Source organism: Somniosus microcephalus, chromosome 7 (assembly GCF_052327205.1).
Source record: "Somniosus microcephalus isolate GS21.2 chromosome 7, FLI_Smic_1.0, whole genome shotgun sequence".
Classification (NCBI taxonomy): domain Eukaryota; kingdom Metazoa; phylum Chordata; class Chondrichthyes; order Squaliformes; family Somniosidae; genus Somniosus; species Somniosus microcephalus.
In genome coordinates this window covers 176493256-176520489 of record NC_140993.1, presented here as the reverse complement: position 1 = coordinate 176520489, position 27234 = coordinate 176493256, and the positions used below count along the sequence as shown (strand labels likewise).

The window sequence follows — 27234 nt, the reverse complement described above, 5'->3', positions numbered from 1 at the left end:
ACGAGGGTGCCGGACGTTCCCACAAAAATAACACTTCTGAATCCTAGAGGCAACAGCCGCTGAAGCAGAAACTGTTTCAGAATCTAGTAAACCACTCCTATTAAGTCCACATAATTCCTTTTCATCCGGAACTGCCGAAACCACAGTCACAGGACGATTAAAAAGAGCATAAGAATCCGAACTTCTCTGAGCCACATCCAATGTAAAAGCTTGCTCAAAAGCACTCTTGAGATCCAAAGTCTTATTTTCTAACAACCACTGACGAATTGATCTAGACAGTAATCCATTAATAAAAGCATCCCGTACCGATTCTTCCTTATATTCTTCAGCCGTCACGGCCTTATAATTACAGTTAACACTAAGGCACCGAAGTGCTTGTAAATAAGTATCCAAAGATTCTCCCACCTGCTGCCTACGGGCAGATAGAAGGCGACGTGCAAATACCTCATTCTTTGGTTTAACAAAAATCTTTTCCAATGTAGAAATAGCCACTTCGTAAGTTTTACAGTCCAAAATATACTTAAACACATCCGGAGCAATGTAGTTGATCAGCATATTCAGCTTATTTAGAGACTCTTGATCCAACACGCCCAAAAAGTTTTTAAATGTACAATACCAATGTTTCCATTTATCATCCACTCCTGCAGAATTAGGGTCAGCATTGAATCGTTCTGGTTGAAGATATCACTACATTCTGACATAAAGTTAATAAATTGAAATAAAGAATCGATTTGCCTTTCTAATCTAGGCTTTATTAACTTAAAAATCCTGTAGCACACCTTCAACACCCAGTCCCAACTAAAGGCTGGAAAGAACTGAATTTAAGATGGCCACCACAAATCACATGACATCAACTACCAATGAGATTACAGCATATATCCCAAGGCAGGAAACAAACAACCACTCACAATACTTCTTACTAAACATAGAGAATAATCACCACAGTGACCGAATCAACACTTTGGCTGGGAATGTGGCAAAAATCTTATTTACATGCATAAACAGGGTTTCCACTGCACTTCTGGCAAAGTTATGGTGGCAGAGCGAGAGCAGCTTTGAGGAAATTCCTGACCTTTTGTCTTTAATCAAATTCATATCATTGGTTCAAACTGATGCAACTAGGTTACAAATTTGACCCTTTTACCATCAGCAAAACTTTATAGAAACCTTGAAAATTGTACTGAAATAAATATAAAAAGGCATCATTTGGCTTATTGCATTGAATTATTCAAAGCCTACATGCACACCATTTTGCTGTGTTTATTACATAGAATTTACAACACAGAAACAGGCCATTCAGCCCAACAGGTCTATGCCGGTGTTTATGCTCCACTCCTCCCACCTTATTTCATTTCACCCTATCAACATACCCTTCTATTCCTTTATCCCTTATACAATTATCTAGCTTCCCCTTAAATGCATCTATCCTATTCTTAACTTTAGTTTGACTTTTGAAAAAGATTTTAAATAATTTGCTCTACACAGGGACAACTCCTCACATTGCAGGTTTGGGTCGGTCCTCCGTCTGCTCTCAGTTTCTCTATTTCATTGCCCTCCCCCCATCCCTCATCTCCTGAAGACGCCGGCTAACTCTGAATGTACAATTCCTCTGCTACTTCGCCACTGTGAGCTGGGAGAGGGAGTGCACTTAAATGCCTGGGGGACAACGATGCCGAGCCAAACCTGACCGCCCCCCCCCCCCCCCCCCAACATCCACATCCCTGTTCTTTCCAGCGGGGATCATGAGATAACCATCTGGGAGGGAGCTTTGGCTGGTTTCCCCACTCTCTTGCCGAGAGACACCGAGGCCAATTGTAGCAACTCTTGATGCGCCTTCCCTCCCCCCCCCCCCCCCCCCCTTGCCCAGCTAAGGCCAGTTGAGTCAGTAGCACAGATTGATAAGTTACGTTTTGTGTTTTAAAGCGTCTGTCACTGAGAACCATGAGATGCTCATAAAAGACTCCATTTCGGCCTCTGAAGTGGCTACTGGTCATTATGGTGCAGCCAAGACCCTAGTCTCAACCAATCTAATAACCACTGTGACACCAGAGAAGAAGGCAGAAGAGGAGAAGGCAGAGGAAGAGGAGAAAAAAGCAACGATTGACGTTACTCCATCACTCACACCAGCCAAGCATGAAATAAAGGTAGAGTGTACTGGGGCATGGAAAATGTCAGGTGTATTGACAATAAAATAGGCAGATGACATATCTGAAAGCCAAGAGAAGTAGTCCATTATTGAAAATTATGATAGATTAATATGAAACTAGTTTGACTAGTTTTGCTCCAATGCAAGAAGCATGTTCATGCTTAAAAGTAAAAGATATTAGGGTGAAAATTATTGTTGACGATGTTGCTATACATTAAATGAGTTGACGCTTCTGCTAAAATAATGAAAGAGGAATTTGATATGAGCATAGCAAGTGTTTATACAATAAAATTGATTACCTTAATTTCTAGTCCATAGTTTGTTGATGTAGTATATTAAAAGAAGACAGCTTATTAATGAGATATTCTAACAAAGGAAAGGTTTTCATTTTTGATAACAGGTTTGATAATCCCATGCCATTTTTAATTCCACTAATAGTTTGAGTTCATCATGTTGGAATTAATGGCTGAAAAGAAATATGTATTAAGAAGGCTAATATTAAGGCTCCAGTTCTGTTCCCACATTTGATGCAACATAAAAAGGGTAAATAGAAGTTTGAAAAATGTCAGCAAATTATGGGGCATTGCACCTTTTATTGTTGCTAAGTATCCCCATTCACAAACATACATACTTTGCCTGTTTTTTTTTTAGAAAAATGTAAGACATTTAGCACTTTGCTTAAACTTTGGGTCTTTCATAAGGTACCAGATGAACATTTTATTGCTAAAACTTCAAGTTGATTTTAACTGTCACTGCAACAGCGGGGATGATTGGCATACCTGTTAGAATTTTACTGGTACTTTTGATTTTTGCAGATTGGCAGACACCCATTTTAAGTGATGGGGCTGCTACTTCATTGAGTTTATTGGCGCAGCAGGTATGACTGAACAGCATTTGTAACCTGACAGTTATTTTAAAACTATGATCTTTACAGGTCCCAGACACACAATTAGTATGCTACATCTCTGCACCAAGAATGGTGTCTTGGCTGATCAGTTCCCAAGAATGATACTGGGAAACACCTGGAAATAGGTCATCTGCAACCATCTCTTCTAGGGAATGCTTTAAGAGTGGCAAAAGCAGGGAGAAATTTTTTTTTTTTTTAATTTTGCTTTTATGTACAACATCTAGGATAAGGTCCTATGATCCATCCAAATGTTTATTTACAACCCAGACTGAGTAAATGAAAGTATTTTTTGCTGTCTGTAAGATCCTACATTAGGTGAGATTGGACAGTCTCAATCCAATTTCAAGTCAGAATAGGAAGGCATCACAAAACAGTCCATAGCTTGGCACACATTTATACACTTCTCCTGAGACTGTAGGAGGAACATAAAAAACATTATTCAGGTATAGTACGGGTGTTGTACTGAAGTCAAGATTAAGGCACATTGTTAGGATAGAGTAAAAGGAGCTTCATTATGCATTCAAGCTGTGCTATATCTGACCTAGAAGTACTTGGGTTTCAAAATGAAGCACCCTGAAATTGCTTGTGATCCGATCTAGTGATGGAAGAATGACAGAGTGCTTCTCAATAGCTGAAAGTGTCCACTGCATGTAGTGGAGGGATGAAGGGTTCTGGGAGACTAAAGTTGTTTGCAGATGCATAACACTTCAGCCAACACTATTGAAATGTTTTAGAAAGTAGCTCTGAAGGAGAGTAAGTGTAGGCAAGATAAAACTAATAACTAAATAAGTTATTTTTTTCTTATCCTCAAGGATATTGTATACCTCATCTTCGACTGTTCCTTTTAAAACATAATAGTATTAAGTTGTGTAAATGTTATGTAAGTGTTAAAAGAAAGTTACATGCTGTCTATTAACCCTGGCCATGCTGCATCCAAATTATTTTATTTGTAGGCCAAGTGTTGATGAATATTAAGGTTGTATATCTCCAATTATTAGAGATTTGAGCGGTTACTTCAGAGACAGTTTTCCTTTTCAATATCTTGGTTTTATTGACATTTTCTTCAATTCAGGGAAATCTTCTTAACAAATGCAGCCACTTCAAATCATAGAAGGGATTTCTAAAATTTTGTCACATACAGTAACTTTTTCCTGAAGTATTTAAGTAAAGATCTGATCATTGCAATTTTTTCATAGTAATTAGAATTCTGCAGAATTTAATTTAAAACATGGATTTGTTGAAAGAAACATCAGGTAGAGTTTAGCTTTTATTAATTAAATGTTGGGACAGATTTTCCTCTTTTGTATTTGGACATAAATAACCACCTGGGCGGAGAACATAGACGAAAATTGGGTTTGGAGGATCGCATGCCCATAATGGAGCCTGCCCAATTTTCAGTCCACTTTTAATGGTCCATAGGGGTGAAATTCATCCTGGATGGGAACGTATAATGGATGATAGTGCATCGGCAGCCAGTTTTACACTCTACCCAATTTTCTCTTTCCATTGACACAGAATAATCAGACTGAGTGGAAAATGGGCTGCCGATGTGCTATCCCTTGTGTTGTGTGTCTGCCCAAGACAAATTTCAACCCCCATGTTGTATGGATCTGTAATTAAGAGAAACAGAAATCACCCTTACAGGGATGAAACTTGATTATAAATAAAATAGCTAGTTCAAATTCTTGAGAACTCGCAGTGAATTTAATCAAAACCATACTTTTTCTTGTTAACTTTCTTCCCTTCTTGCGCCCCAATTTTTTTTTTAAATCCAATTATTCAATCTGCATTTGATTCGGAAGATAGATGGTCCAGCCTGCAGTAATCTCCATAGAAGAACAATATACAGCTCATTGGCTGACCCAGAAAGAGGTACGATTTAGGGAGAATGGATTCTTCCCTGTCCCTCATGACTTGGCTGACCCTGGCAAATTTGCATGCAAAGGGAAGCCCAAGTGTAAATGTGTCAGCTAAGATTTAATCACTCCATGTTGGGACGCTTCTTGAGCTGTGGTTTCTGGATTTAATTTTCTTGTGAATCATTATGTAACACATGTATCTTAGTAACTGGAAATGATCCATTAGTTATCATTAGCTTGGCAGCAGAGAATGCAGACTATAATATCAGCAAAGCAACTGACCTTCCTACCGACTGGCATGAACCCACTTATCACTAGACGTAGACTAGAGCAAGCTATGTTCGAGTGCAATAAAAACAAAAAATGCTGGAAATACTCAACAGGTCTGGCAGCATCTGTGGAGAGAGAAACAGAGTTAACGTTTCAGCTAGATGACCCTTTCGTCAGAACTGGAAAAGTTAGAGATGTAACAGGTTTTAAGCAAGTACAGAGGCTGGGGAAGCAGGGAGGGAAGGAAGGAACAAAAGGGAAGGTCTGATATGGTAGAAGGCAAGAAAGATTAAATGGCAAAAGGGATGATGGAGCAAGGCAAAAGGAGATGGCCCATTTTTTTTGGACAGCAGCTGTTGATGATTCTGCTATGCCCATTTACTTCTCCTCTAGATCCATCTTTTGTTTCTTTACTTGTCCCTTTACCATCTCCTTTTGCCTTGCACCATCTCTTTTTCAGATTTCAGATTTCCAGCAGCTGCAGTATTTTGCTTTTGTATTCATGTCTAGTACACACTTTCAAAATTCACTCTTCTCAATATGCATATAATCGAAACCCTGAAATGAATTTAAACGCTGTACCCTATTTGAGAAGTTCAACTGAAGACTTAAGCTCAGAGTAAAGCTCAAACAATTTATAATTCCTGAGCTCTGATGATGCACAACTTTTAACTGATTTCAGAGATCCATTGGCTGCTGCAATACAGCATTTTATTTTTGTTGCTTTCAAAAGCAAGAATAACTTTTGTGTAAAGCCTAATTTTGTAATTTTATCTGGCTAATATTTTCAGTTGTTCATATTGTATGATTCCTGAAAGGGTATTACGAGACTTTGTTTGTAATTGTTGTGCCTTCCATATATCCAAAAAATTGTACAGATTAGAATTAATTTTAGCAGATTATTATTTTATTGGGAGGAGGGGATAATGGCCTAGAAATTGCGGTCAGAGGTGTACCTCAAGTGTACACCTCCGACCCTCGAAACAATTCCGACAGTACCTCCTGGCGCCCAGGTTGCAAAGAGTTGTGGTCTCAGGCCTCCAGGCAAATGGTAGTGTAAAGGTCCACGGATCCCAGGGATGCAGGCGGTTCGGAAGCATCCCTGGGATCACGTGGGCCCGGTCCTCCAATAACAAAGGAGGATTCCATTGCAATCATTTACAAAGGGATTCCCCTAATGATATGCAATGGAATCTCAAAAAATTATAGTGTACAGAATTCTAATTGTTATACAATGTACTGAATTACAATTTTATTCATAAGTTCCTTCATTGCAGCAATCTCAATAAAAATTAAATTTTCTGATGAATAATTTTAAACATCTTAATCTGGGAAGTGCTGGTTCTTTTGGTCTTTTCCTAAGTTTCATGCCAAGACTGCGAACACACCGCATCATATATTGTGAGTGCAAAAATATACTGCTCTGCAACTCAGCTCATTATAGCACCGCTGATTCTCTCTTTGAATAGTCATATTAATAGGTCCGTTAATAAACATGGGTTCTCATTTTTGCAGTATTACAGTCATCTGCTAAATGAAGTTACATAAGATGTCTTGAACAGTTAGGAAAGGCTCAGAAATATCAGTGATTATTAGAGTGGATTTCTAAACTCAATTAAATCTATGTAGGCCAATCAAAAAAGGGATATTGTCTCTTCTGTCTGTTGTCTTGTCCTCCATCTTAAATGAGGTTTAAGAAATACTTTTGTTTTGATAGAAGAATGATCGTATTTATGGATACTTAAGGGTTGAAATTTATTTGTCCTTGAAACTTGTTCTTAGAATGTAGCAACACTGAGAAGGCAGCATGTATTGCCCATCCTGACTGGCTGCTGAGGTACTGGTGAGCTGCCGCCTTAAACCACTATAGTCCTTGTAGTGATAGTGCTCCCAAGTTGGTGTTCTAAAGAGAATTCCTGGATTTTGATCCAGCGACAATGGAAAAAAAATGGCGATAAATGTCCAAAGTCAGGATGGTGGATGACATGGAAGGGACCATGGAGATGATGGTGTTCCCAAGATATTACAGTTCTTGTCATTGGTGGTAACTTTGTGAAGTTTAGCATAGGAAATGCTTAGCATGTTCCTGTTAAATTTATTTGCCCACTATTTTAACAGAGAAATTAGGCCTGATTTTAACTCTGAGCCAGTTTTGGGCAGTTAGGTGGCAGTGTGAGTTTGAAACTCATCCACTAATCCAGAAATGAGGCCTGGGGTATTTTAACTCCCGGGCCTCATTTAAATTCTGCTAGCTGACTTCCCACCCATTCTGGGTGAGAAGTGACAGAAAATCTCACAACTCCGAGGCTGTCCACCTAACAGCAAGTAAGTGGCAGGATCAGCTGCCAGGGTCATTTGCAGATTCCATCAGCTCCAGGTGGGTAAGTAACTGGGGCAATTTTAACTACCCACCCTCCCAGTTTCCACCGGGTGGGTAGGGTTAAAATCGCCCTGCCCCCATTATTTTAAATGGGATAATGCCTTTGTTGAAGTAGTGGATAGAGTAATTTCATGTGAACATGTTAAGCCACAGTATGGTGGAGAAATGTGAAGTTATCCACTTTGGTAGGAAAAATAGAAAAGCAGAGTTTTTTTAAATGGTGAGAGATTGGGAAATATTGGTGTTCAGAGGGACCTGGGTGTCCTTGTACACGAATCACTGAAAGTTAACATGCAGGTACAGCAAGCAATTAGGAAAGCAAATAGTATGCTGGCCTTTATTACAAGAGGATTTGAGTATAAGAGTAAAGATGTATTGCTGCAATTATATAGGGCCCTGGTGAGACCACACCTGGACTATTGTGTACAGTTTTGGTCTCCTTATCTAAGGAAGGATATAATTGCCATAGAGGGAGTGCATCAAATGTTCACCAGACTGGTTTCTGGGATGGGGGGATTATCATATGAGGACAGATTGAGTAGACAAGGCCTATATTCTCTGGAGTTTAGAAGAATGAGGGGTGATCTCACTGAAACATACAAAATTGTTACAGGGCTTGACGGGGTAGATGCAGGGAGGATGTTTCCCCTGGCTGGGGAGTCTAGAACCAGGGGTCACAGTCTCAGAATAAAGGGTCAGCCATTTAGGATGGAGATGAGGAGAAATTTCTTCACTCATAGAGTGGTGAATCTTTGGAATTTTCTACCCCAGAGGACTGTGGAGGCTCAGTCGATGAGTCTATTCAAGACAGAGATCCATAGATTTTTGGATATTAAGGGAATCGAGGGATAGTGCAGGAAAGTGGCGATGAGGTAGAAGATCAGCCATGATCTTATTGAATGATGGAGCAGGCTCGAGAGGCTGAATGGTCTACTCCTGCTCCTATTTCTTATTTCACCCCTGTAGAATGTAAAACTTTTGTCTTTGTTTTATATGTAGACTTGGTCTTTAATTATTCATCATATATCCCAAGAAGTAAACAAACTGATGTAAAACATAACGACAGTAACATTTATCACCTCAAGAAAAATATTGACTTTTCTAACTGTATTCAAGTAGATATAAATTGAACTGTGCTGTAATAGGGAAAAAGTTTCCCTCATTTTTCAAACAAATTTTCAGAGTTTCCATTAACTTGTGGTTCTGAGTCACAAGGCACCTGAAATTTGACACTGGCTCCCTAGAACTTTACATTTTCTGCATTCCATATTTCCAAGCACCCTTTGCTAAGTGGCAGCATTTTATTTTAAATTCTCCCATTGTAACCTGCAAACCCTTTTACACTCCCCGTGCCTTGCTGCTGACATCTACAATTCCCAGTAGGTCTCCCTTCATGAGCTGCACATGTACTATTCCTTGGGTACAAGAGATATAACGAATTCTAGCAGCATTGGAATGGAAGCAGCAAGAAAGCCATCATCATTGATTGCATACACTAACTAGGAATGAAGAAAGAAACCGATGAACAGGGTGAAGTGCAAAGGGGAATTAGAAAAGAAAATGGCATTAAATAGATCAAAGTGGAGGTCAGAAAGTTCATGAGTAATTGCGAACCAGAAGTAAACATATAAAACAAAGGAATACAGAACAAAGAAAGAAAACAAATCCAATAAAAATTAAAACATGTGACTAGATGAAGACAGTAAATGGAAAACTAATTTTGTACATGGAATAAAAACTGAGTGTTTAAAAACGAGAAAACAAATGACAGGTCTTCAAAATTATACTTGTGCAAAATTGTTTTGCCAACTCCTGCAATTCGGCATTTCCGAGTCCCAAATTGCTAATACTTCTAGTTAGCAGAAGCTCTGAAATTTTGGAAGAACAAATACTGTGGGATGCATTAACTAATATTTTTCTTTTTTGTCTTTTTTTTTATGTTCCTGCTCCTTTATGTTGCTCCTGCATCTTCTGTGATTTCCTGTGTTTTCCCCATAGGTTTCATTCTTTGGTACAGATTCATTTTGCTCTTCCTCTTGCTCTTTGCCTTTACACTGTGACTCTCCAGTGTCATCAACAAGTGTTCATAGGAGATGTACAGAGAATATTTCAAAATCAGCTGGTTGTGTTAAGACTGAAGACCCCAGCAAAATTCCCAATCCATTGTTTGACTATGATTCTTCAAACTCTGTTGATAAGAAAGCAGTGGATTTTAAAAGAGACCAAGATCTAGGGCCTAGATCTAGGAAAGAAGGAACCTTGTTTTCATTCTCCTTGCATCTCCCAGCATCATTCTCTTTGCTAGATGATGATGGCTACCTTTCCTTCCCCAGCTTTTCTGATGCCAGTTTCTTACCGGAAAGTTTCCAACATTACCTGCCTATTCAATCACCGTCACTTGTCCCCTGTTTTCTTTTCATTTTCTTCTTCCTGCTTTCAGCCTCTTTCTCTGTACCATATGCTCTCACTCTCTCCTTCCCTCTTGCTATGTGCCTGTGCTACCTGGAGCCCAGGGCAGCCTCCTTGAGTGCCTCAGTTGACAATGACCTGAGTGACAGTTCAGAGGAAGAGGTGTGTACCTCAGCCTAGAACACAGTTCTTTGTGTTGAGTGCTTGAGTGTCCTGCACAATGTACAATGCTGCAATAGTAATCTTACTTTCAGAACCTCATTGCTGCCTTTTCTTGTTGTTAAAGTTGTGTTTCAAAGAGGCATAACTGTAACTTGACTCATCAGATTAGACAAAAAGTTTTTGTACTCGAAGAAGAAAAAAGCTTCTGAAAAACCGGTCTATTCTTCAACAGCTATGAAAACTGTTCAGTAATAATGGTGGAAAAAGATGAAGTAATTGGCGTGTGGTACATACTTCGTACTATTATAGATGTAAATTCCTAAATTGAATGAGGTCATTCACATGAGCCGTGCTGGCATTTCCCTAGAAGTTGGAGCCAGTTGATAGTCAATCAGCTTAGCTTCTCTGGTGTGAGACAGCCACAACCTCATTAGTATTACAGTAGACTATTTGTTCTTCAGTGAACCTTGTGTTCTGCTCAGTGGATGGCTCAATATGAATAGAAATACCAAACATCAAGGGCTTTATTATTCACCTTTTTTGATCAAAATGCCTCATTCTATGTTTGGTAATGTGATTTCTATAAAATCACAGTTTTTAGCTCTGATATGCTTAAATTCGTAATGAAATATCTTGCCTGTTGTTTGTGACCTTCTATTTAATGTAGAATTTGAAGTTACTGTGGTCCCTTGTGAATACAGTGTCCAGGAACTGTCAGCATGAATTACTCTAAATGTGACCTTATTCAGTTTTCTATCTTGACAGAAAGAAAAAAATAAAAGTAGTATTTTTGATGAACAATTATAAGTTCTGCTTTGGAAGTGGACAAATGAACCTGTAGGTAGACTGCACAGCATAATTTTACAGACACTAAAACAGATTCAGGGGTATAGACTAGGTTAACTTCACTGTAGGATCAGAATGAAAACTTGGTGTCTAATCTCAAACCATCCTGCAGAACATCCAGAATCAGCTGATCGTGACGTGTTTATACAGTACATTAATGTGCATGCTCTGTGTTATTCTTGGAAATATATAGAAAAGTTAAAATAGTGGTCATTGTTTGGTCCAGACTGCATGTACGGACTGTTCAATGAATGGAGGTCTGTTTGCATCATGACCTATATATCTGTTCATTTAGGAAGGCATAAATCAGAATTGTATTTGATTTAAAGCCCTTAAATCTTGGGCTACATTGCGTACTTACTCTGTATCTCTTAAACAGAGGTTGATTTTCGTACTTAATTCATTAGGGTTTTTTTTTTTTGCAGGATTTTTCGGCTATCTATTGTAGTCCACTGAAGAAAGGATATAGTTAATTTTGTTTTGGTAAACTTTATATATTTTGAAGCTTTATTAAAATAAATGTTTAAGTCCAGATTCTCTGCAAATTCTCCACACAAAAGACGACAAATAAACTGAAACCCTTCACTGTGATGCTGGTGAAGTCTCTCAAAGCATGTTTATGAATTTGTTACTAATGTCGGTAAAGTTGGACGAGTATTCCTTAAATGGACCTTCAACGTTATATTGACCCACCCCTCATTTTCTCTCTAGTGAAATGCGAGTACCTTGCTGTATTATTGGCCTGTCCATCCCTCTTCCACAATTCTAATAAACCAGTGTTTCTTCAGTGTACTTTTTTGATAGTTCAGTGTACCTTGACAAAGGAAATATTGGTCTCTATTGTTACTATGTAAATAAACTTCCTGAAGTAACTGGTTTAGCAAACTGAGGACAAATTATGATGTTATCAACACCTTGACTTTGAGAGTGCTAACTGCAATACTTTCATATGATTTTTGTTACTGTTATATGAAGTATTACAATATTTTGTATGACAGGGAAAAATAAAAATACAGTAAAGTGTTTTTTTTTTAAAGAAAGCATTGCACCTTTTTAATTACTGAAATGACAGCACCAAATAGATCCATGCCTATCAAATGAAAACTTTGGATAATTGATGTTAGAGCATATCAATTTTCATTTCAGACCTAGTATAGATGTAGAAAAACAGTCCTGAGAGTACAATCTGCTGAGACTAGTACAGTCTAATTGGAAATTAAGCTGTTAGGAGTGCTGGGCAGTTGGACCAGATCAGAATCATTCTTTTCATATAAATGCTGCAAGCAGACCTGTACATGATTTTTTTTTTAAAGAAAGGAATGGCACAGTCGAGGGCCTGAAAGTCAGGCTGCTGTCACAGTGACTGTAAAGAGTTCTTGAGTAAACTTTGCTTCTGGTGTAAAAGTTGCATTTTTTTTAACAGAAATAGTTAGTTACAAAATTGTAATATATTAAATTTAAACCATACCAAATCAATTTTTTACCTCGAAATAGTTGCATAAACACTTGAGAGGAAAAATTGGACATCGTTACTCCCATTGTTTTGGTATGAAATGGGGACAAAAAGGTCCAATATATCCCGCTTCCCAAGGTCACCTGAAATACATCCAATGTCATTTGGGCTCGGGTGATATTCAGGCGTGACTGGTGATCACCATGAAGAGACGTGTTCAGCCCCTCATGAACATATGCAAGGGGACTAATGCCTGATTATGGACCCCTCTCTGAAATTCTTCAGCGCTGCGTGGAGCATGTGCAGGGCATGCTCCTGAGGTTTTCTTGTTCTTGCTGCGGCCTAACCGTAAGTCCTGCCAGTAATAAAACAACATTTCTTCTTTTTAACTTGCCTTTATGCCTGGAGTGCTCCTCCTGGCTCCACAGCACTCCTGAGAGACGCTGCTGGCCTGCGCTTGCCCCTTTCTTGTTCTCCTCTCCCGCCTCCCAGGACCTACTTGAGGGCCACTGCTGCATTGCAGCTGCCCAAAACTGGTGGGGAGCCAACCAGCAAAGCTGCCTCTGGGTGTCCAAATGGTGTCCGCAGCTCGCTGCAAGTAGGCTGATGCAGCCCGATGTCCAATTTTGGGTGAGCCTCGAGCTCCGACTTCTGCCGTGTGCTCTGAGTGCATCACCTATTTCGGGCCTAATCCAATTTCTACCCCTTTTTCTTTTCCTCCAGTAAAATATCACAAGTATATCCTTTTAACTCCTTTTGTGTCTTAAAACAATAGGTACTGTAGGGGTAAAACTAGATCCATCCTTGGTGCACTGCTGTACTCATATACTGTCCCCTTTATGAATGCTACATGTTGGCTGTAACACTGGCTTAAGGCCCAGTTGCTGTTTGTCATTAGTTTGAGATACATCATTGATAGTTTAGTTCCATGTGCTTAGCCCAGGCATTAACAGAAATAACTTGAAGGTAACCAGTGTCGGTCTTACTTTGGAATAGGGATCCCCGCTGGATGCTATTTATCCCATATTTGGAATGGGTTTAAATGAGTTTCTCTAGGACCAATATTTTCAAATTTGTTAGTGCAAGTCATTTGCTTATTGAGGCTGTGAAATTTGGTAATATTTGCCCCCAAAAAAATCACTTGTTAAAATGAAATAGGACTGAAATATCATTTTGATGAAGCGAAATATCATTTTGATGAAGCCTTTAAACAATGTGATTTTCTTTTTTAAAAGGCATTCAATCTTGTAACTTGCTATTGCACATCCCATTTTGCCGTAAACCTTCCTCTGAGCTAGTTCCATTTAATTTGTTTGTTTCATGCTTCTAATTAGCCCTTTTTGTCACTGAAGTAAAGGCACAATGACAGATCTGAGTAAGACACCTTGAAAATAAGCTTCAATGTTCTTACAAGGCTGATGTATTTTTATTCCTGCTTTCCTACTGGACATCTTGGGATTTTGCTGACAAAATAGACTGACAGTGAGCAGACTGATACTACGGGTCCTGCTGATGGGGAAACCACTGCAGAGGTTTGTACATTCCACCAGCGTGCACTTCCCATGGAAATGAGCCTTATAATCTCGCTTATTTGTCTGAGAGTCTTAACTGGTGCAGCTGTTAACTTGACATTAATGTAGCCACAAGATGGTATACAGATTAGCGTGAAGAAGTGCCAAGTACAAAGTAACAGAGCACTTATTCTAAGCTAAAATGAGAATTGGCCGGCAAGATCAGCAGGAGAGAATGGTTCAAAATGTCAGAGAGAGTGTGCTGCATGAAAATTAGATCAGTGGCATCCTCCAGGAAGCCACAATCAATAATGACTTGAAGAGCATCTGTGTTTGCTCTTATTTCTTCATTCATACAGTGTGCCTTCTCAAGCCTTGCTGTAATGCGATTTATTACTGGAAAATGCAGGCAGTGCACAGACTTTTAATCTAACCAAATTTTCCAAATCTAAGGTAATGACCAATGCAAATTATGAACCAGGGAGTTATTTTGATGCAGAATTGATACTCTGCAACTTGTCCTTCAGTGCCCTTCCAATGTTTGCATGCAAAGACTAGATAACCTGGCTGATATCAAAACTCACTTTGTGATGTATCATGGACATGAGCCACTTTCACTACTTTTTGTGGGGCTAATGGCTTAGTACACCAACATGCTATGCCACCAAGCTACTTATTGCTGTTGTTTTCTACATCAATTATAACAGTACCTAAACAAAGTCAGTGAAAGCTACAGCAAACCCCTGCTCTGTCCTCTTGGTATGTAACAAAAGAGTATTTCCTTCCTGCTGATTTTCTGCAATCATCTCATCTTTTGTTTCCCTTTTAAAACTTTTGTGTTTCATTGCTCGAGTGTGTTTGTCAATGGTCCAGCTCTCAGCTAACCTGAGTGCGTATAGGCCACTGGCTAGTGGATTTCACATTGTTGCAATTGGCAGGTGGTTGATGGCTGGAAACATGATGTTACAGCTTTAACAATTCTGCTTATTTTTTTTTCAAATGCTTCAAATAAAATTAATTCGCATTACACATTACTTTAAATCATTTAACACCTGTACTATTTTAGCTAAATAAAGAATTTTACTTCACATTGTTTAAAGGATGTGTTCAACTGACTAGGCTCTTTATGTGATTTGCCAGTGGAACAGGCTGTTTACCAGTCACTCAGCACACTTGCTGAAAGCTGTGTGCAATCCAAGAAAAAAAATCTGTTTCCATACTATCCACGTTAGTGAAAGTCACATTTGAAAACATGCTTGAAAATGCATTGAAACCAATAATGGAAAACTGGCAGCATTTATATAATTACATAATCGGTTATACACTGAACTCCATTTGAATAATATACTGCTCATGTGTCTCTGGTCCATAAACATATACCACTTCCCTCCTAATATGGAGACATATAAGCACAGTTACGTGAACAGTGTTGGCAGAAGGAACTCGCACTATAACTGCTTTTTCTTTTATTAAAGCAATGTGTATTATTATATTCTTTAAAGAGGAATTGTCCTGCTGTGGATGGTAGATGATAATCCTAAACATTTTTTAAGATGGCATTAACCAAATGGCAAAGGACCGCAAGTCCTCCTAGTCTCTTCTATAAAGCTGTTTTTTGAGCATTGTTAAGGAGATTTTGTATTCTGTCACCATCCTGGGTCACATCAAGCAGGCATTTTGTTCATTTTCAGGGATTTCTAGTAGTGCTCTATACGTTTCCTGACTCTATTCCTCGTATGCTGAGTAATTTCAAGATCTATTGAATGTAATGCGGCAGTAACTTTGGTTAAGGTAGTATGGCTTTCTTGTGACTAAATTTGTACATTGACGTGGTGTCAGTGATTAGATGTTAAAGTTTTGATTTTAAATCCTTCTTTATGCCATCAGTCTGATCAAGAGGATGAATCGGAATCCAAGACCCAGGTACAAGGAAGAGATTTTTATGTATAAGACCAGATTGTAGAGTAGTCCATCAATCTGAATTATTCTTCTCCAGTACCTTTCAGTTTCTGTTGTAGATTTATATTTTCTTATGCTTTGCTTTGCTTAAATAGTATAACTTGCATCATTTATTCACCATTTTCCTTTGCTAGCTTTTTGTTCCAAATACTTATTTGTGTCTTTTGTTCCATATCCGTTTCCATTTTATTTTTGCTTTTTTTTTTACAGAATAGTCTTGTAAAGCGAATCAAAGGTGAAAATGTGTATGTCAAACATAGTAATCTTATGTTAGAGGTTTGTATCTGTATAAGTTGTGCATCACTAGTTTGTGCACACTAGTAGATCTGCATAGCTAGTGATCAGTCCTTTGACATGGAGTGCATTTATCCTGACGAGCTGCAATAACATTACACTCAAAAGAATTCACATGTTTCTTCATACACTGCACAATTAAAGTGAAAATATAATTGTGTGTGTTAATAGTGCTATATAATATGGAGCCATTTGTAGTGGGAATGCATTTTCTTAACTGCAGCATAAATTGCAAGTTTTTAGTTATTTCTGTTTTGTTTTCCAGTGTTTTTTTAATTTTAACACTATTAATACTGATCTTTCTAAAAGTACTTGTGCACCAGAATCATCAAATTTAATGCAAGGCTGATTTGTTTTCTCCATTTCAGTTTATCAGCTTTGTAAATGATGTCATTTGGGCAATTTTGATAGAACAAAGAACCCATTTATAAAAAAAATTGAATAAAGTGGCAATTTTCTGTCATTAAATTCTGAATTTCAAATATTAGGGTCAACATTTTTTTTGCATGAAAGTCCTGACATTCTCAAATAGCCTTGATACAGTTATAGTGTAGCATGTTTAATCTCTTCATTTAAATGAAATGTAATTGTTTACTAGCTACAAGCTATGTTTAGCAGTTTGAATAAATGATTGGTCACAGTATTTTAGGAACATACCTGGCATTTTGTTGCACTTGCTGCAATGGCAGCATTTATAAAAATCTCTACAAAAAATCAATGCCAAATAGACATAGCAACGTAGTTTATATCTGGTCATCCTGATTTACAATTTAAAAAGTAAATCAAAGGGAATGTAAAACAACAGCAACACTTTACAAGTTGGCAAGATGGACAACAAACAGCAAGTATGGAATTCATGGAAGAGTGGGAATTTGAGGACATGATCAAAGACAGAAGTTCCCATGAGGCTTTTAACGGCAGGGAGAGAGGTAGCAAGGCAAGCTAGTTTTGGAAGAGAATTGCCGAGTGCTGGGTGCCGTAGCTGAAATAGCAGCCACTAATTTTAGAACAGAGGGGTGGAGGATAGGCAGCAATCTGAGGTCAGGAACGGAAGGTGTGGACTGAAATGTATGACTGGAGAAAATTACTCAAATAGGGTGAGACATGACATTTGAAAATGGATGAAGCTCTTGAAGCAGTTTCATTGCCGGAGGGAGAAACTGGAACTAGGCAATCACTAGGTGATGGGTATGAGGGAAAGGTCTCAGACCATGACGTTCTGGATTGGTTTGTCAAGAATGGAACTGGAGAGCCTGGCATAGAGAGAATTTCAGAAGTAGATCCTTGAGCTACTTAAGGTGAGATCAGAGGTTCAGCAGTGGAAGAGGTGAGGTAGGGGTGTAACTCAGCAATATTCCAAAGGTGGTAAAAGCATAATTTAGCATTAGCTCAAATTATGGGGTAGAAAGCTCATTTCAATGTTGTACACTACTAGGAGCAGCCAGGGACCTTGATGGAATCCATGCCAGAAGGCACATAGATGCTGGCGGGAGCACAGCAGGATGGCTTCAGTTTTGCCAATATTGAACTGTAGAAAGTTGCAATTTATCTGAAACCCCTGATATCAGGCAGATCGTTCAGTAACAGGAGTCAATGCTGGTGGCAGAGAGGCAGTGATGATTGTCTTTGGCATGCATGTGGAGGTTGACCCTGTGCTTGTACATGATGTTGACAGGTGGGTAGCATGTAATGATTAGGAGGGAACCTAGGACAGAGTGCTGGGGTATACCAGAGGTGACTGGCCACATGATGTGAAACTACTTGAGATGTATTGACACACCTTGGGATGGCAGGGAGATTGAGGGACAGTGAACCTTGTTCAATCACACAGGATGCGATTTGTGATTTTAATTAGAATTATCTCAGTGCTGTGGGTTGGTTGGAAACTGGGTTGGAGGGAGTGGTAGAAAAAATATGCAGTATGGTTACAGTGACCTTGGAGAAAAAGAACAATAGTTTGTGATAGAGGAATTAAAGGGGACTTTTTAAAGAAGTCACGCTAGCTTTAAAAGTGCTGAGAAAAATGCTTGAAGAGAACTAGAAATTGGTACGAATAATATCAGGTTGATGAGGGAAACTTGGATGGTGAGGAATTGGTTTGGAAGGGAGTTAAGGGAATAGGGGGTGGACTTCCTGGAGGAAATTAACCTACTGATGGTTGGGGAAAAGCTGCAATGTGTAAGCGAGCAGGTTTAGGTTAGGAAGGGAGGCAGAGGTGGCTGAGTGAATGACATCAGTTTTGGAAACAAAGGTGTCCAGGGACTCATTGCATCGAGACTCAGATTTATGGGTGGAGTATTTGGAGGGATTGATCGGTGATTGTGGCTCGTGGTGATGAAGAGGAGTTTAAGGCTTCCTTTACCTTCCAGAATGATCCTGGAGTAATAGAAGGATTTGTCTGTGAAGAGGGAGAGTGGTACTGCTTGAAGTGATCAAGCTAAAACTACCAGCGGATAGCCAAACCACAAAGTATCACATGTTCCAACCTACAAGGGATGCATTTATTTTGGCATTGATGGCATGTGATGTGTGGTTGTTGAAATAGTAGATGATGTTGATTTTTACTGGCAGCAACATGCATTGCAAAGACTATTTTTATTTTTAAACTAGAATAGTGTGTCAATTAACACGTTATAAAAACTAACTGGATGTTATTGTTAGGATTATATTAAGCTTAAGCTGTTTATATTGGTGCAATATTTGGTAAAATGAATGATAAACTTGTGGGGTTTTTTTGACTTCCTGTTGTGAAAGCTCTAACTCCTTGCTAGGTTACAGTTGCATTGGCACCAGTACCCCTCTATTCAAAGTATCCTCCTCCACGTCAGTATAGACAGGCTATTGGGTCACAGCACAGGCAACAACACCACCATGCCTGGTCCTGTACCCACATGATGTCCACTTGAACACTTGCCATGATTAAAATTGGGAGCCCTGGCCAAGTATGACACCACCGGCCCCACCCCTCCAAGTGAAATGAGGTAAATTGCAGCATTCCTTCCACCAACCTCAGCTGAAACAGCACAGACTGAGGATTGAATGTGGGACTTTCCTGATGTGTGGCTCAGATGCTCACTGCTTAATCAGCTGAGTCTTCAAGATGGCTGAATTGCAAAATCCTGGGAGGTGACTTTTTGGGGGTGAAGAATTCTGTCCAAAATTAAGTTTGTTAAGTACTGCAGCTTTACGCTGTTTTTGCTCAGCCTGGTGCAATCTGTTCAAGAAGCTCTCAACACAGGGCAGATATTTTTTATATTATAAAGGCATACTTAATATAATTAGTCTCACCATTTTTTAAGTGTCAGTTATAGAATGATTAAAAATGCAGAATTATAGTGGTGAAAGTATTGATGAAATGAAACATCCATACCACACTTCTGTTCTGAGGAAATGAAGAGTCATAATGGTTTGAAGAACACGATGATATTAGGATGATGTGCTAAAATTATTTGCCTTTGATTTTTTTTTGTTAATGGAAAGGACTTTGACAAAACTCAGGAAGAGGTAGTTAAGCACCATGCCAACATAAATGAGATGAAACGAACATTCCTGGAATCTACATCTGAAAGCGGACCTGACGAATGGGAAAAGAGGTTATCTGCCTCTCCAGTTAGATCCTTTTCGAAGACCGAGGACTTGCCTATGATTGAGCCCCTTGTGCCCGAGGAGGTAATTTATGTTGCAGTGTTATTTTTAAACTCCATGTTGCATTCAGAAATGTGTGGCTTTATACTTGTCAACACTTGTACACTGATTTGTCCAATTTTATGCAGCTAAAATTGTATATGTTACAACATTGCTTAATTATAAGATACTTACAGTGTAATAAGTAACTTGTATAAAATAAAGTATAGTGGGATTATACAACTGTATGCTTTCCATGTTATTGACATTCTGATAACTCTTAATGTATTAGTTTTTAATGTAACCCAGTTTGAAAGATCATTTTATATACTTGTCACTGAATTGTTTTAACATTGATACCAGACCAAAGAGGATGCTGGTGAGACACTACAAAGCAAGTCTGTGGATGAGCAGAATGTTGCTGGGCCTGACATTTCTGTGGTGAAAGAAGGTGAAAGACCAGTAAAGGTATCACATTTGATATATTTTGCTATTACTGTAGTGTGTAGCTGCTATTATGTTCTTTAACTTTCCTGCATCTCTTTCTTCATATTCAGACATTATTGTTAAATCTCCCTGAAATGAATCAGGATTCAGTGCTGGACATTCTGGCCCTGATCTCTGATAGTTTGCTCTATTGTAAGGATTCAGTGCTGGACATTCTGGCCCTGATCTCTGATAGTTTGCTCTATTGTAAGAGTGGGTCTTAAGTTTTTGATATATTTTTAAAACAAATATGTACTATGTATGACAATGTCAGTGCATCAGCATTTGCAAAATATTGTTAAATGTGCAGTGCTGTGACTAAATTAAGCATTGCCAATACTAAGTTAGTCAAAAATCATTTTGCTGGAAACAAACTAGTTGCATAAGAGGAGATTCTCTGTATTTTGTGGAAGATGTCTGTCATTTTACTTGTGTGTCCCCTCACCGGATAACTTTTAAAGCTAGATACACGGCATTGTAAGTTGCAGGTTATGCTGCTTTACAATCTGAGTTGGGTTGAACCATACCACTGAAAATGTTGTCCCTGCATTCATACAATGGCCTATATTTTGATTTAATACTGAAATATGCTTGTATACCACAAAGCACTTATGAATTCAAAGTGAAATATGTCTGCCTTCATCTTTGTTTTTTTCCATAATTAAAATATGTGCACAGTGCAATACAGTACAAAAATAGAAAATGTTGGAAAAACACAGCTGGTCAGTCAGCATCTGCAGAGAGAACAGAAAAATTAACATTTTAGGTCTTCAAAACAAAGCTTTTGCAGTAGAAGTTGTTTTCCCTTTATTGCTTTTCACATGTAGTTCCTTTTTTAAACAGCTAATAAAAATAAATTCGTATTTATTAAGAGATTCATCCAGTTCATTTATGCTTGCGTATTGGCCCAACTTGGATGTTTTCATGTAACATTTGCATAGAAATCAGTAAATCCTGAAAGCCTACAGTGTCAATTGTTCAACATTGTCAGTGTCATAAAAATTGAGCATTATCCACCCAGCAAAATTTGTACACTCTCCAGCCTGATTTAAAAGTAAAACTGATGTGAGAGGAAGATTTGTTTCAATGCATTTCGCTGTTTAATTTAAGAGGTTCTGTTTAATTCAGTGGGTTTGTAATCTGTCATCTTGTCCTTTCTCTTAATATCACATTGTTGCCAGTGGTCTGAGCTTAACTAGCGTGATACCACAATAAAATAGAAACGTGCTTGCTCAAAGGAAAAATAACCAAATTAAGAACTATCAGTCAGGAAATTACTGCGAGTGATATTGTGCCAATGTTTAATAGATTCATATCACATTTCTGATTGTTATTTTAATGGAGGCATCACTCTCTTTAAAATAATGGATTAATGGCCCCATTAAAATAGTGGGCAGAGGAATTTAATATGAGCATGTAGAGTATTAATCCAAAAACACCAGCATACAAAAAAGGACAGAAGACCTCCAGCTGGTTCATCAATCTAGTCCTGTCCTGAATTAGTGCATGTAGGATGCACCAGTAGCCCCATTCCCCACCTCCCCTTCAGTCACGCAATCATCAGGCAAATAAAAACAGAGAACATACCTTTGCTCAGTTTAGGAGGAAACTGAAGAAAATTCCTCTTCAATCCACAAAGGCAAACTCCAGGAGACCACAGTGACTGATTTCACTACTGCCAGTTAGCCCACATACCTTCTATAAATTAAGATGTCTTCCAGTCACAGGAACTCATCCAGCTCCCTTTTGAAAGCCTGCAGTGGAGCCACACTCATTGCACATTCTGCCAAACTATTTAGAGGATGCTGACTCTGCGAAAAGAAGTACTTTCTGGCATTTAACCCACTTCTATGTTTTCTTAACTAGTACTGATGCCCTCCCTAGTCCTCCACTACCTATCTTGCTTAGGTAACCTGCCCACAGTTCCCTAAGCCCATTCTGAAAACTAACGGCCCTTAAACTATGTATCATTTGGGTGGGTCCTTCTCTGGACCTTTTCCAGGGCATCAATATCCCCCGCTATGTGTGGGGACAGACTATTCTAGATGCAGACAGACCAAGGCCTTTTACAAGGTGAGAATTGTACTTCTAGTTTTATATTTATAATTGTTATACATGCTAACAGCCCCTTTACTTTCACAAACAATATTACTCAACAATTTACAGCTGCAGTAATTTTATTTTAGATACGTATCTGAAAATTATGGCAAAAAGGTATTGTACAGTTGAAAAGACGTTTCGTATGAAAATTGTCATTTCATGATATTTGTGAGCTGGACAATTCCCCGCCCCAAATTTTTCATTTTATTTTAAATGTTATTCTTTGTGAAAGTGACTTGTGTCTGTTGGTTGTATATGTTAGGACCAATTTTCTGAATGCATGCTCCCAGTGTAGAGCCTCACCAGCCACATGTGCATTTTGGGAAATTGTAGGAATGCTCCCTACGATTTTCCACCCATGGATGAAAATTTGTGGGAAACGCACCTACAATTTCCCAATACGTACTTCTGGCAGGTGAAGTCCTGCGCCTGGAGTGTACATTCTGAAAATTGCCCCTCTTGTGCTTTTCATGAGTCTTGTACACCTGGAACTTTTACCGAAGTTAGAATGCTATATAGTTTGCTTGTTAATTGATACTAGTATTTTCATTCTCAATGATTTATCAGGCTGGAGAAGAGAAGGTGGTGGTGGACAAGGAGCCAACTGTTGGTCATAGCCCCCTGGTGTCTCATGAAGTTGTGGTCACCAAAACAGTCTCATCTCCCCCAGAGGTTGCTATTTTTTAATACTCATTTGTACACATTATTGATATTTGGGTTTGTTGACACATTATTTAAACATGAATTTTAACTGAATGTTGTATTTTCAGCTAAGAATCCAAAGGTAAAACTCTGTAATTAACAGCCAAGTTGGATTTAAGTTTGTTTAATCTGTCTTTTGGCTGCATACACATTACAATTGGACACAAACATCCTTAACATTAAAATGATCAAATATAAACTGTTACTGTATGTGAGGCTTGGGCTGTTAGCTGAGCAAAAAACAAGGTGATACATTTGATAAAATGTTTGAAGAGTTTAAATGAACTTACTTAGTCTAATACAGCATTAAGGGTGGCTGGTAACAATGCTATTTCAGTGGTACTTAATGCAAGTTTGCTCAGTTGTGCAGTCTCAATGACCTAATATCAAAAACAACAACTTGCATTTATATAGCATTTTTAGCATTGAAAAAAGCCCCAAAGCACATTATGGAGGCACAATCAAAAAATGGACGATGAGCCTTGGAAGGAGATAGTAGAAGGGGTGACCGAAAGCTTGGTCCAAGTGGTGGGTTTTAAGGAGGAGAGGGAGGCGGAGAGGTTTAGGGAGGGAGTTCCAGAACAGCCGAGGCAGCTGAAGACGCAGTCACCAGTAGTGGGGTGAAGAAGGGAGGGGGAAATGCAGAACAGGCCAAAGTCAGAGGGACAGAGAGTTTGGGGAATGTTGTATTGAGGGGGAAATTTACAGAGTTAGGGAGGGCTACACCATGTGCGGATTTAAAAACATGGATGATTTATTTTAATTTGAGGCGTTGAGGGACGGGAACTAATACAGTTCAGTGAAAGCAGGGGTTATGGGTGAGTGGGACTTGGTCCAGGATAGCATAAGTACAGCAGATTTTTGGATGAGGTGAAGTTTACAGAGGGTGGAGGATGGGAGGTCAGCCAGGAGAGCTTTGGAATAGTCATGTCTGGAGGTGACAAAGGCATGGCTGAGGGTTTCAACAGCAGATGGGCTGAGAGAGGGGCAGAGGTGGGTATTGTTATAGAGGTGGAAGTAGGCGGTCTTTATGATGGAGAGGATATGACTGGGGTCCAAGTAGGATGCTGAGGTTGTGAGTCTGGTTTAACCTGAGATAGTGGCCAGAGATGGGAATGGAATTGGTGTAAGGAGTTTGTAACTTTGCTTAGGGCCATTTTGGCAAATCAGCCATAGAAACTCTGGATGTTCTTTGCCCTCAGTCCTGAGATAATGTATGTACTTCGATGTTATATACCCATCTGCAGTGACTCTGATCCTGTTATATACCCATATATGCAGTGACCCTATGATCCAGTTATACAGCCTATATAGTTTACAAGCAAAGGATAGAATTTCAGTTCATCATGTACTGTATCCTGAGCTGGGATTGGTGGATTCCCAAACTAAGTGTTTAGCATATAAAATATTACAGGTCTATTTAGATATTTGCTTTGGTGTGAGTGATGTAGTGGTTTATTGAAAACCTGTGACTTTACAATCTGTTCAGTTCTGAAACTGAATCCCCACATCATACACAGTGCCAGTTCATCTTCCCCTTTGAAACAGATGAATACAGAAATGTTCTCAACAGCATTATTACAACAGATGGGTGAGAAAAATGCTTCTATTCACTGTTAGTAAGTATAATGTTAGCACAAATTCTGTGAATTTAGGTAGTTGCTCTTTAAAAGCAATTTGATACACAAAAGTTTAAAAAATCCTGTAAACGCCAGAGACCAAAACTGAAGCACTGTAGAAGGGCCGTGTACTAAAGGTTACATTTTAGTGGAGACACCTGTAAGTAAATTTCTGTCTTCCGTGTGGGCGGTAATCTGGCAGAGCAGATTACCCACCTGTTATAGAACCCACCAATTTTCATTCCATTGATTAATGAAAATCAACAAGTTCTATAATGGGTGGGCGACCTGCTCCGCCAGATTGCTGCCCATGCAGTGAAGACAAAACGTTACTCTCTAGATTCAACCATGCACTTGGAGCTGATAAAATTTTTCTAATTTTAAAAGTAGAGGAATGTGTTTTGGTTAATAAAAAATGTACTTCCTAACCTAGTTCAAAATGACTGCTGAAATCTTGTGATGCATAAATTAGAAAAACAAAATGTATTAATTTGATGGGGAGGGTGAGAGAGGAACTCCAATATAGACGACATCTAAAAGGCAATGCTGATGTTATGAGGCAGTGGTTGACACCAGTTAGTAGAGGAGGAAGTAAAGTTGAAGATGAAGAGAGATGTATGTTGGTCAAAACAACAACAATTGGTAGATTTTGTGTCATCTGTCAAACAGCAGAAAACTGTGCTGTCTACATTGGAAGAAACTGACATTTCAAAGAAGGGGGAAACAAAAAGTAGCCTGAAACCTAAAGAGACTGCAAGACAGAGAGGAATTGAAAGCTCTGATATGGGGCCAGCCATGCAGGAGTATGAGACCTCAATGACCAAATGGAAGACTGGTGAAGAGCCAATGTTTACCATTGCTACAGCACACTATTTTACTGAGTCAACGGGATCAAGATTATTGGTAACTGTTGCCCTTGACTGTCACAGACTAAAGATATCCGCATGACTTTCAGGCAACACTTGGCTTCGGTATGCTTAAACAGCTAAAGCCACCATTAAGTTTACCTGCTATTTGCTTGTACCTAGCCAGTGGTCCTCAAAGATAGATTCATCATTTTATTTTTGGCACTGCTAACTGGCTAAGTTAGGCACACTTCCCTTAAAATTAAGGCATTATCAGGCTGAACCCCATTTGCATTTCAGCAGATAGACCCTTCACCTTCTGTTGCAAATTTATCGCACAGATTAGGTTCATTCAAGATTCTTTTGCACATCCCCGCGACCTAGCAAAATCTCTGAAATGTGTGGCATTCCTCCATATACCTCGTCCTTTTGCCTGTGTGTTTCCCTACATTTTTTTTATTTTGCTTTTTCCATATGTCCTAATTAATCTCTTGCAACTTCTTCAACCTGTATATTTTAATCACTTTCTTATCTGTCTGTTTACATAGTCATGTATGTCAGTTGGCTTTTATATGTTGACTTTCTGTGTCTACACAGACAAAGCAGTCTGGCTCTGAAGTAACCTCAGAAAGTGTAGACGTCTCCAACCTAATAGATTCAGCACGAAAACAAATGGATGCAAAGGAGTGGGCTGCTGCTTCATCATACAGCTGGGCACAGGTGTCTTTTTATTCTTTATAGAAATTCACTGCACTGAAATGGACTCGAGAAATTTTTGTCGTTTCCACTACTTACTGTTTGTGGTATTTTGTCTGCCTCTAGTATGTTTTTCTGCACTTTGAAAACTGGATTTGAAAGGACTGTCTTTCTTGTGAGAACAGCACTCTGTTATTTTCTTTCCATGTCACACATCATCCACCCTTAGGGTTGCCAACTCTGGTTGGACATATTCCTGGAGGTTTCATCACATGACCTCCAACCGCCCCGCCCCCACACTCTTGTCATTGGTCGCCTGACACATCCATCCTCATGATGCACTGCCTTCCTACGGCAATTCAAAAGTGATTCCCTGATTGGATGATTCTTGACTGTCAGTCAAGCAGCCTTTTTTCACATGTCCAATGTTTTCATAACTAGTAAACAAGTGTTCAAAATGTTTTTATGCCAAACAATTTTTTTTATTGTCCCTATGATTTTTCTCCTGGTATGCTTGAAGTAGATTATTCTAATTCCTGGAGACTCCAAGGCAATCCTGGAGGGTTGGTAACCTTATCCACCCTCAGACTGACCTTTTCCAGGCCTCTACTAATGTCACTTTCAAACCTGCAGCCAGGATGTTTGCGACTGTGACCTGGGAATGATTCTCCCTCAAATTACCATCTGCGTAGGGAAGTATCTGGCCTCCACTTGGTGCTTTCTCACAGTGAAGCAGCTGGTGATCAGGAACTTGAATTGTGGCAAGTCTGTGCTGAAGCTACAGAGCTGTCAAGTTTAATTTGTAACAACATAAATTTACCTTCACTCTGATAAGTTTTAAAATTTCCTAGTGTTTATGAAGTGTTTCAGTAGTAAAATTTGGGAGTAGTGCACCCTCCATTTGAATGGTTCCAGCTGCCTCAGTAGTTATCCAATGTGAGATTATCTCAGGCACATTGCTGAACC

General features: G+C 39.0%; 1 protein-coding gene across 22 annotated transcripts in view; it reads left to right on the top strand.

Annotated features, from left to right (window-relative positions):
* Positions 1–27234, top strand: part of LOC147115025 (band 4.1-like protein 3) — a 335880-nt gene that overhangs the window by 284462 nt on the left and 24184 nt on the right. For 7 of the 22 annotated variants that reach the window (XM_085993247.1, XM_085993253.1, XM_085993244.1 and 4 more), the window contains 9 exons: positions 1924–2144; positions 13908–13964; positions 15831–15866; positions 16113–16178; positions 19677–19865; positions 20184–20288; positions 22974–23078; positions 25397–25630; positions 26170–26292. In XM_085993247.1, the coding sequence (XP_085849373.1) occupies positions 1924–2144; positions 13908–13964; positions 15831–15866; positions 16113–16178; positions 19677–19865; positions 20184–20288; positions 22974–23078; positions 25397–25630; positions 26170–26292 (1136 nt within the window). The remainder of the gene's footprint in view (positions 1–1923; positions 2145–13907; positions 13965–15830; positions 15867–16112; positions 16179–19676; positions 19866–20183; positions 20289–22973; positions 23079–25396; positions 25631–26169; positions 26293–27234) is intronic. The other 15 variants (XM_085993263.1, XM_085993268.1, XM_085993248.1 and 12 more) reach the window with 14 other exon arrangements.